The 11,155-nt window shown below is 47.3% G+C and overlaps 1 protein-coding gene across 3 annotated transcripts in view; it reads left to right on the plus strand.

Moving 5' to 3' along the window:
- RORA (RAR related orphan receptor A) overlaps positions 1-11,155 on the plus strand; it is a 610,113-nt gene that overhangs the window by 574,443 nt on the left and 24,515 nt on the right. For all 3 annotated transcript variants that reach the window (XM_075006386.1, XM_075006388.1, XM_075006387.1), the window contains one exon: positions 5,596-5,737. In XM_075006386.1, the coding sequence (XP_074862487.1) occupies positions 5,596-5,737 (142 nt within the window). The remainder of the gene's footprint in view (positions 1-5,595; positions 5,738-11,155) is intronic.

Raw genomic sequence — 11,155 nt, forward strand, 5'->3', positions numbered from 1 at the left:
ATGGTTACAAATAGTGGAATATTTTCATCTTTTTCATAAAATTATCTCTTATTACCTTTTTATAAGAAATGTGAAGAGAGTTTGGTTTAAAATAGAGAGGATTTTTTCCCAAATTGTTAATTGCTGAGAATATTGCAAAACTTAATGATACGTGGATGTCTCTAAGTATTAGTCATAAATCATGGGATTATGAATAAGTCTTAGTTGTCACAGGCTTGCATATAATCATTCCAAAATGTTTGCCATTAGTATGCAGCAAGGCAGCTGTCAGCTGTTTTCTTGTAATTAAACAGCCAATGAGCAGCTAATTAAGACATATGTGTACACAGAAGTGGAAGAGGGTAAGCTAATGAACTGTAGGAATCAATTCATTAAAAGAAAATTGTCAAAAGACCAAAACATGAGATCAGCATTTTAGCCCATGTCTAGCTGGAAAGGGAACCAATAAAGCGAGATTTGTGACATCAGAGAATTTTTCTCCTCCTAAAGACGGAAACTAAACTAATATGTCTATAATAGTCAGGCATTAAATAGGAAAGTTATTGAAACTATTAATAGGTTTGGTGAAAACTGCTATTTACATTTCAAAGTTGCTTGTTAACAAGCTTGTCTTCAAACTGACAAGCAGATGAAAAGTTCCCCTGCGCTTCTTTTTTCCCCAACTTGATTTTTTGGCACCCTATGAAAAAACATACAGTATACTGTGTATAAACAGAAGTTTGAAAGGCAGAGATGAATCTAACTTCCAATTCTGCCCCTCTCTGTTCAGCTAGAACTATTTTAATCTGTGTGTGAATAAAGAGACTTCAGGATGAGATCCTGGCCTCATTTGAAGTTGTTGGGAATTTTATATTCGCTTTAGTGAGGCCAGCATTTCACCTTTGGTACAGCTGTAAACAACATACTATCAGAAGACCCTAAACCAAATTATGTTCTGTGACAACACTGTAAGGTTTTAGGGTCAGGACTTATTTTGTATCTTTATCCAGTGCCCATCACAATGAGGCTCGTAGAGGTGTCGGTCACCAGCCAGGGCACCACTAAGCATGCAGCACCTTGTCAACACCCCCTCTAAGACTGTTTGACCCTTTTCACAACTCAGCCCTCCAGCCAGGTCATTTAGGGTATGTCTACATCGCAGCCTTATCAGCTACGTCAAAATTTGCCTTCCTCTTTCGAAAGAGGAATGCAAATGAGGGAAATTGAAAATGCAGATGAGGCACTGATTCACATACCTCATGCTACATTTGCATAATCCCGTTTCTGAAGAGATTCTTTCAAAAGGAAAAAAAAAGCAGTGTAGATGGGGCTCTTTCGAAAATAAACCCCATCTTTGAAAGAACCCTTCTTCCTATTTTGTTTCAGAAAGAGGAATGCAAGTATAGATGTAGCCATTCTGAAATAAGTTATCCTGTAATAGCTTATTTTGAAATAACAGTACCACACACAAAAATACATTTTGAAATAGCACTTAGCTATTTTGAAATACAGCATCTACACACGTAGATCCTATTTCAGAACAGAACCGTTGGATGCACTGTGGCTTATTTAGAAAAAAGCACTATTCCTTGTGCAGTCAGGTTTACCAATTTCAAAATAAGCCAACCGCTATTTTGAAATTATTTTGAAATAGCAGTTGTATTGTGTGGACTCTATCGCTGTTTCTACACAGGCCACTTTCTTTGAAAGTGGCATGGTAATACATGGCCCAAAATATGCTAATGAGGTGCTGATGCAAATTCCCTGTGCCTCATTAGCATACGGTCATGTGATTTGGAGTCCGGAAGACTGTTCTTCCGGACTCCAAAATGGTGTTTAGAAGCGCTGCCCCCGGGGGGCCTTCCGGAAGCAAGTCCTTCTTCCGGAGGCCCCTTCTTCCCAAAAATTTTTGGGAAGAAGGGGCCTCCGGAAGAAGGACTTCCTTCCAGAAGCCCCCCTGGGGACGCGCTTCTACACAGCATTTTGGAGTACGGAAGAATGGTCTTCTGGACTCCAAATCATGTGACATTATGCTAATGAGGCACAGGGAATTTGCATCCATGCCTTATTAGCATATTTCGGGCCGTGTATTACCATGCCACTTTCAAAGAAAGTGGCCTTTGTAGAAACGGCCTATGATAGTTATTTTGAAATATGTGTGCTGTGTAGATCTACCCTCAGAGATCACAGCGTAGTGGAGAGTATAGCAGAGTTTCATGGTCTGAAGCAAGGTCTTCACACCCACCCTGGGCTCAATAGTCCTTTTACTCTTGAGTCAGGAGGGCTTTTTCATCCCTTTTCCTGCAGGACCTCTTTCTCCTTTCCTCTAAGTTCCAGCCCAGGGCCACTGTAGTAAACAGCTACAGTCTGCTTCCTCAGACTCACTGCTTTTCCCTGGCCCACTTCCTACCCTCATCTGCCTCCAAATTCCTTCCAGTGCTTTCTCCTTGGAGCCTCTGTCTCCTTGTACCATCTCCTGCCAATCTGGGCTGATACTGTCCGCTCAAGTTCACTATCAGCCACCTACTGCCTGGTCTTCAGGCTCTTATCCCAGCTCTTGATGATCCACCAGTTAGGCACAGTCCTGAAATGCTCTGTGCTCTCTCTTGACCACTTGGTGTCTGTGACAGGATGGTGTTTATACTCCTCAACGCAGGACATAACTTGGCTGTGGCATTTAGAAGCCACCACAACATAAATGATAGTAGTAATTGAGAGATCATATGGTTTCTAGCTGGCCTCCATCAAAATTGTAGCTATCTATTTTATTTTCCCCTCAGACCCTTGCTTTTCCTGCAAGGTCAAGACTAACTCAGTGCCTTTGCTAAGACAGTGAAAATTGTACAAGATTGTAGATTGCTGTATTTTCAAAGAAAATTCCAAAGAACACTAATTGCTTATAATTACTCTTTTGATGTTAGTGTCTCGTGCATACATTTGTAATAATGTAAGTTCAAAGGGTTGAAGAGTTCTAGGATAATTGGCATAAATATATAATTAAGAACATGACCATTTTGAAGCAAAAAAATTAACACCAAATCAGGTCATATTTGTTTTAATTTTTGTTTCAGTTCCTTATTAAATGCAGCCAAAACCCTCAACCAGAACATTCCTGTGCTCTGGAGAAGTTTGGATCTATTTCTTGATTTTTGTGATTTAGGCTTTGCTGTGCTTTAAACGCTGCTGCTGTTGTTTTCTAGAGACACACATAGTATAGCACAGGCAATCTTTAAAACCATTACATTACGCACGTTGGATGTAAACAGCAAATGCTTTTAAAGGTCCCAGTTGTGTATAACACAGCTCTTTAGGGAGTGCTTCACTGTTGAAATTTAGCTGCAAGCTGTAACTTAGTTGATAAATTGTACACAAAAATTTGCTGGGCAGATATGTCTCTCGGACAAATCTAAAAGAGCAAAAAGCCCAGTATTTTCTCAGTTACGATTCTGAAAAACAACTTACTTCTTGAAACTGATCCTGAATAGCCAACCACAGACCATTCCTAGATAAAAAGTTTTGAGGCTAACTATCTGTGTAGCTGTCCAGAACAAATTGTGTGGCCAAATTAAAGCTGTCATTCTTCCTGTTGAGTGCAGAACTAGATTAATTGAGACAGAGCGAGAAAAGGATTCCATAGCCTTGTGGTCAGAGCATTCACCTGGGAAGGGGGTGCCCAGGTTCCAGTCCCTGCATCAGTGAAGGTTTAAGTAGTTTATATACCTGTCGTAAATCCAATATGAAAAATTAAAACACTTAATTTTTGGAATATTAAAATGAACAGTTGAACATTCCCCATATCCCAAAAATTATTTTTGACTGAAACAATTCACTAAAATTGACACAAATTTGTAAAATATTTTGGCCAGCCTATATCTGCCAAAAAAGTGTTTTGTCTTGAAATATTTTGTGGATATCCACCGTTCACAAGCGCTAAATTCATTTAAACCTCAGACTTGAAGAAACACCAAAGATTAACATAGAGGGGCTAATCTAGAAGTCTGAGGGAAGGAACCTTCAGCTCCCACTTTTTTCCTTGTATGAAGGTGTGTGTATAGTCAGCCATTCTTGATGATAAGTTGATGCAGGACTCTGTCCTCACTTTTCCATAGGTTTGATTCTTGTGGCTTTCCATTGTTTGTTGGCTTAGGGTCATGTTCTTGTCTGCAAGAGACTGGCTGGGAAGTCGCTCCGTCGCCATGTTGAATGTTTGTCTCACTTGCTTAGATGCCAGATGCATGTGCCGAGGCACTTTAGGATTGGACTTCAAATAAAGAACATCCAACAATAATTAAAGGGCACCTAGTCTTTCTGAGGAGTTACTTTCTGTGCAACACTGTTTATTAGTCCTTTATGTGGTAACATGAAACTAAAATCCCTCTTTACAATGACAGTACGACATCCGAACCTTGTGAAGTAGGTATTACACACTCATGCATGCACATTTATGAGTGGGGAGTGTGAGACAGAGAAATGACATGAACTGACCAAGATCTCAAGGTGAGCCAGCGGCAGAGTGGGAAATACAAGCAGAGAGATCTGATAACCAGGACTGTGTTGTAACCACTGACCCAGCCACTCACTGTTTTATATTTTCTTGCAGATGTAACCCATTACAGAGAATTCAGGAAGCACTTCACTGAGTGAAAAAAAAATTAGTTTAGCAGCAAGTTAGAATATCCCCCTCTTTCCCCTCATCTCAATGAGCTGACCACATTCGTGACTTGGGTAAGCTCTGATCACCCACCTCCATTTTTTCCCTGTGTTGTAAGCACACATGCCCGTGGACATGCTCTCCTGTGGCTGTGCATCCCTCCCATGTGCAACTACACGTCCAGATGGTCTACATTTCCTCCCATCCAAAAAGGATGGCTTTCAGAAGGGGCATGGAAATGAGGAATTTCAGCAGGTGCTAATGAGGCGCTGCCTTGAATATGCAGCTCCTCATTAGCATAATGGGAAAAAGGGGCTTTCAGAATCAGGGTGTCCTTTTGAAAGCCCCCCCCCATCTACATGGGTGGCATGTGTTTCGAAAGCGGCACTTTTGAAGCTTGCGTGGCTGCCATTATGGTAATGAGGTGCTGCATATTCATTAGCATCCACTGAAAACCCTCATTACCATTCCCCTTCCCAAAGGAGGGGGCTAGTGTGGCCACATCCAATGTGATGTCAGAACAACAGCTCAGTCTGAGAAGTAGATAGCCGTAGGATGCTGCATTGCTCTCCCTGTACCTATGTTCTGAATATGATGTCCCTGCTGAGCCAGGATTAAAAACGGAATGGCACCTACATTTCTCCCATAGCAGCAAAAAACGCCTCTGCCAGGAAACTGGCTGGCCAGGAAGTCTGGTCTTGAAACACTATCTTACTTGGAAAGGATTGTTTTAGTTGTGTTACAAAAGTATCTCTGAAAATAAAGAAAAATGTATTTTAAAGTTGTTGGATTTTTTTTTAAAGAAATATTTTTCCTCAGGGAAAATATTTAGCTCTGTAAGTTCATGAATGGTCTCCTCTTAAACACAATTTTCTCTTTGGTGTGAATGCCATCCAGAATATTGCCTATGATAACCTATGAATCCAGTGACAAACAGCATCTTCTGCTTTGCAATTCTCTTGCAGGGCTTTTTCAGGAGGAGTCAGCAAAGCAATGCTACATACTCCTGTCCTCGTCAGAAGAACTGTTTGATTGACCGAACTAGTAGAAACCGCTGCCAGCACTGTCGATTACAGAAATGTCTTGCTGTGGGGATGTCTCGAGATGGTGAGTGCTGCTAGCCCAGGGTTGGTATATATAAAATAATATTCAGTATGATATCTGCTCAAACGAATCATAATGTAGGACTTTAAAAGTACTGAATACTGTCTTACATCAGAGCACACCCAGTGGAAGTTATAGAATGGCTGTGTCCACACTACGCAGAAATCTCGAAAGTGGGAGAGGTTGAAAATCTACATTGAAACAAGAGCTTTTGAAATAGCACAGCCACACACACAAAGCAAATTGCTGTACCAGTCCACTATTTGGAAAGAGGCCTTGTCTTTCAAAAGGGAACGTCCGCGCAACAGCGTGAGCCCTTTCGAAAGAACAAGCCAGGAGACACCCACACACGGGGTCACATGGCCAACAAGCCCTTCTGGGTCCCACAACATCAGATCCCTTAAAGGGCCCCTCCCAAACACACCCATCCTGCACACACACAGCACTGCCAAGCAGCGGACAGCACTGTGGGGGCCGTGCTCTGGGGAAGTTGCTGCTCATGGAGAACCAGCAGCTGCCCGAGGCTGACGCCTCCACTGACACGGGGCCGCAGATGGCCATGGTCATCCTAGCCATGGTGGAAGCCTTGCAGTCCATGAACGCCCCCGCTGGGGTCCTGCAGGCCCTGGCCACAGGGCAACTGCCGCACCCCATTTCCCATCCTCTACGGCACCTCTGCAGCCACCCCAGCAGCAGGGACTGGTGGGAGAGGCTAGTACTGAGCCAGTGGGACTACAACGGTTCCTCCAGAACTTCTAAATGTTGAGGCAGACATTCACGGAGCTGTGCCAGTGGCTCACACCCACCCTGCAGCACGTGGACACCCGCATGTGGCCCACAATCGCAGTTGACAAATATGTGGGATCACGCTGTGGAAGTTGGCCACCCTGGACAGCCACCATTCGGTGGGACACCAGTTCGGGTTGGGCAAGGCCACCGTTGGAGCTGTCCTCCTGGAGGTAAGCCAGACCAGGGCCCCACACCCACCTTGGGAATGGGGGGAGTGGGCCTCTGGGTGGGAGGGACCCTTCAAGGGAGGGATGTGGGGGGGAGCCTTGCAGGAGTGGGGGGTCCTGCATGGGAGGAGGCAGGGGACCACGGGGCTCCCCAGCATGCAGGCTCTCATGTCAATACCCCCCTTCACATAAGTGGTCCAGGTGATCAACTGTGTGATCCTGCGGAGGTCTCTCCGTCTTGGGGACCTGGCAGGATTACAGCCATCAGGTTCCCCAACTGCTTTGGTGCCCTCAATGGCACCCACATAGCAGTCCACGCCCCGGACCGCAGCATGGGCTGCTACATAAACCGCAAGGGGTACCACTTGGTGGTGCTGCAAGCCCTCGTTGACGTCCGGGGCTGGTTCAGCAACATCTGCATGGGCTGGTCTAGGCAAGCCCACGACGCCCGGGTATTCCAGAATTCCTGGCTCGGGTGCCACATGGAGGAGAGCATGTACATTCCTGCCTGGGAGCTGCTCTTGGGGCACAGCCATGGATGATGCGCCCCTACAGAGGGCACACCGAGAGCCAGGATGTTTTTAATCACTGCCTCAACCACGCCCGCAATGCCATGGAGCGGGCCTTCGGATGTCTGAAGGGGCGCATCTGATGTCTCAACGCATGGCTAGACGTCAGCCTGCCTGATATCCCCGGGGTCATTGTGGCCTATTGTGCCCTGCACAGCATAGCGGAGGGCAAGCAGGAGCCTTTTGTGCAGGGGTAGGCTGCAGACAGCAGCCCAGGGTGTGAGCAGCTGCCCATTGCTCCCTGCAGCCAGGCACGCAGGGATGGGGTTAGGGTCTAGGAGGCCTTTGATGGGAGCCTCACTGACCATTCCCATGGCACCCTCCAAGCCACACCCACCCCACATCACAGCCCCCTGTGCACCCACCCTGCATCACAGCCCATGCACACACAGGGGACACCAGCGTGCGCAACACAACGGTTTACTAAACATAACTGAATCAACACATACGTAAATAAACTCTACGTGAACAAAAAATGGTGTGGGGTCATCATAATTGGGAGATATTTCTCCCCCATATCTATGTACAAAGGGGTGGGGGCATTCCCCTATAGATGGGGCTATGGGTATGGGCAGGCCTAGTCCTCCATGGGAGTGGAGAGGTGGGACCCTTGGCGGGTGTGGGAGCCTCGTTGGGGCTGAGATGACTGGGAGGTAGGCTCAGGCAGGGTCTGGGGCACTGCCTTGGCAGGGGGGGCCAGATGGGCTCAAGAGGTGGGGGGGTGATAGGGTGCTGGGGGGGTGGGCTTCCCCGGCCCACACTGGTGATAAGCCAGCGGCCCAGTGTGAGCCGGGTAGCTGGGGAGAGGGTGGCTGGGATAAGGATGGTGAGTTGGGGGACAGCAGGTGTGGGGATAGGGATGGATGGGGGGACAGCAGGTGGGATGGCCAGGGGGCAAGACACCAGAGGGCTGTGGCCACCTTGCCTCAGACCTCCCTCTGCCAGGCCCTGTGCTCCTGCTCCATCTGGAGCCACTCCCAGATGGCAGCAGTGTGGGATGCCGAGGCCTCCTCTGGGTCAAAGCGATGGTGATGGTGGGCCCTCTGGGGCTGGGTGGGCAGCTGCCTGGGCGGCAGGGGGACAGGGGTTCCCCGGCCCTGTGGGATGGTGGGGCTGGTGTGCTGGTGGCTGGGATGGAACTGGTCTGGCCCCCATAGGAAGAGCCTGTGGAAACACAAGGGGGAGAGGGGCCGCCCATCAGTACTGCCACCCAGCCTCCCCGACCATTCCCTGATATGGCGTCTGCTTGCCCGACCCCCCTGGGGGGTCTCATGTGGCTGCTGGGGGCACATCTGTGGGGCGCCCACTGGCTGTGGTCCAGCCCCTGCATCCCTTCCCACTTGGGAGGGTCAGGGCACTGTCCACGGGTGCAGGTGCTAGATGGCACCACTGTCTGGGTCTGGGATGAAGCCAGGGGATGCAGGATGGGGTGCCCCTCCCTGGGCTGCCCAATCCACCTGTTACCTATCTGGGGCTCCGAAGAACAGATATGGGGGGGAACTGCTCTTGAGGGAGCCTGGCTGGAGGTGCTGGAGCTGATGGCGGTGATAAGGGGGCATTTGTCCTCCAAGCTGCTCCCTGGCTCCACCGCCCCATCCAGTCTGTTGGTCCTAGCTGGTCATGCAGGTTCACGTGGTGTCAGTTTCAGGACCTGCTGTGTTGACCACAGCTACTGGCTCGGGGGCATCTTTCAGGATGAGGAACTGGTCCAGAGTCCGGTCGTGCGGGCACCTCAGGGTGGTCACTACCCCCAGTCACCTGCCCCCAATCACCTGCAGGCATCCCTGGCCCAGCTATAGGCCTACCTCAGCTCCTTTACTTTGGAGCACACTTGCTCGGCTGTGCACTGGGGGTGGTCCCACTACCGCAGCCCCAGTGACAGCTGTTCGAAGGCCACTGCATTTCGGGGCCACCTGGTGCTGTGCAACAGCACATCCTCATCTGCCCAGAGGCCGAGGAGATCTTTAATCTCAGCCTCTGTAAGGAGGGGCCCCTCCTTTTCTGGCCCTGGCTTGCATCCGACGACCACTCAGGCTGGGAGGAGGGGGCATCCTAGGGGTCCCTGGGGTATGGGAGGTGTCATCCAGCTGGTGGGCTGATTGGCAATGGTGTCTGGGCTGCTGGAGTGTGGGCTGGGCAGAGCTTGTGCTCCTGAGGCGCTGGGCACACTCGTAACTTCCTGGATGGGGTTTCCAGGGCTGTGCGGCTTTAAGAGGCCAGCCCCAGGGACCATAGAGCCCTGCTGGGGCTTACTGGAGTGTCTCCACACTCCTGGAGGCTGCTGTCATGGAGGACCTGCTATTTCAAAATAGTGGTCCCGGAGCGTCTATGCATGACCTATTCCAAAATTCGATTTTGAAAGGGTCAACTTACCCTGAAATCGGATGGGAAGAGCGGTTTTGAAATCTGTGCCCCTTTTTGACAAAAACAATTTTGAAAGAGGCCATTATGCATGTGAGTGATCTGTGGCCTCTTTCTAAATTGGACCCCCTTTTGAAATTGATTTCAAAACACAGAGCTAGTGTAATCACACCCAATGTGTGTGTCTACACTAGCTCCCTACTTCAAAGGGAGCGTGGTAAGGAGGGTGTCAGGAGATAATTAATGATTAAGCTAATTTTCCCCTGTGGCAACTTTGAAGTGTTAAACTTCGAAGTGCCGGCTTGCCTGTAACCACGGCTCGCCCGCCAGTACTTTGAAGTGCCTGGGCAACTTTGAAGTCCCTTTACTTCTCAGAATTTATCCACGGTTACATGCGAGCTGACACTTCGAAGTTTAACACTTCAAAGGTGCCACGGGGGAGAATGAGCTGAATGAAGTGGGGAGCTAGTGTAGACACAGCCAATGTGTTATATAATGAAAAGCTGTCAGTACTATCAGAGATTGGCTTTTTTTTTTCCTCCTCACTTACTATAGATGCCCATTAACAAGCTTGTCCCTGGTCATCCAATGAAGATGCCATTTGTAGTCTAACTGACCTAACATTTGTTCTCTGTGTTTATTACATCCATATTCTAACTGTTCCAAGTAAGAATCTAATCATTAGATCAGTGTAGGCCCAAATTATTTACTGTTTACATATGAGTCAAATATCGGCACATGTACAATGGAAGAGTAAAGCTGCAGAATGATAATGCTTAAAACATTTTTCTTTGCAAAGAGGCAGAGAAACCTTATAACATCCTTTAATCCTAATAATCAACATCTTCCTGGGACAAAATATTAAGTACTCTCAATACTAAACCCACCTTGTATGCATGCATGTGACAACTTGTATGTCTAAAAAATGAATGGGCAATATTTCATGTAATACATTTTAAGGACATTATGGAATAAAAGGCCAGATTCACAGCTAATATAGAAAAATGCATCTCCATTGATTTCACTGGAGCTGCAGCCACATTCACCAGTTGAGGACCTGGTTCTGTCTTTCTTAGTTAATGTTATCAGCGATGTCCCATATCTGTAATCCCAAATGTTCTAAAACCAGTGCATTGCTTTGTGCATATAATAAATGGGACCCACCTTATTCCATTCGATTTATTTTTCATGTGGAATTAAATACCTGGCTGTTACTGAAAATCTCTAATGATTGGTCTCATCAGGGGGTAGGTTTCTTGTTTGGCCTGCTGGAGAAGCAGGTGTGCTGAAAGTCTTCTTCCCCAAAACATGAAGCCTTTATAGCTGATGCACATCCCAGAAAATTTGCAGCATGTTCTTAGGAATTGCTGTGATACACAAAACCACTGATGCCAAGTCATCAGAAAAGCCTTTGCTTCTGATTTTTATGTGCAATTTCGTAAGTCACAAATACATCTTTTCATGCAGGATATATTGTGGGTTTATTTACTGCAAATCATAGAATAAATGTTTGTTTATCACACTGATAGATTTCA

Source organism: Carettochelys insculpta, chromosome 12 (genome assembly GCF_033958435.1).
Source record: "Carettochelys insculpta isolate YL-2023 chromosome 12, ASM3395843v1, whole genome shotgun sequence".
In the NCBI taxonomy this organism is placed as follows: domain Eukaryota; kingdom Metazoa; phylum Chordata; order Testudines; family Carettochelyidae; genus Carettochelys; species Carettochelys insculpta.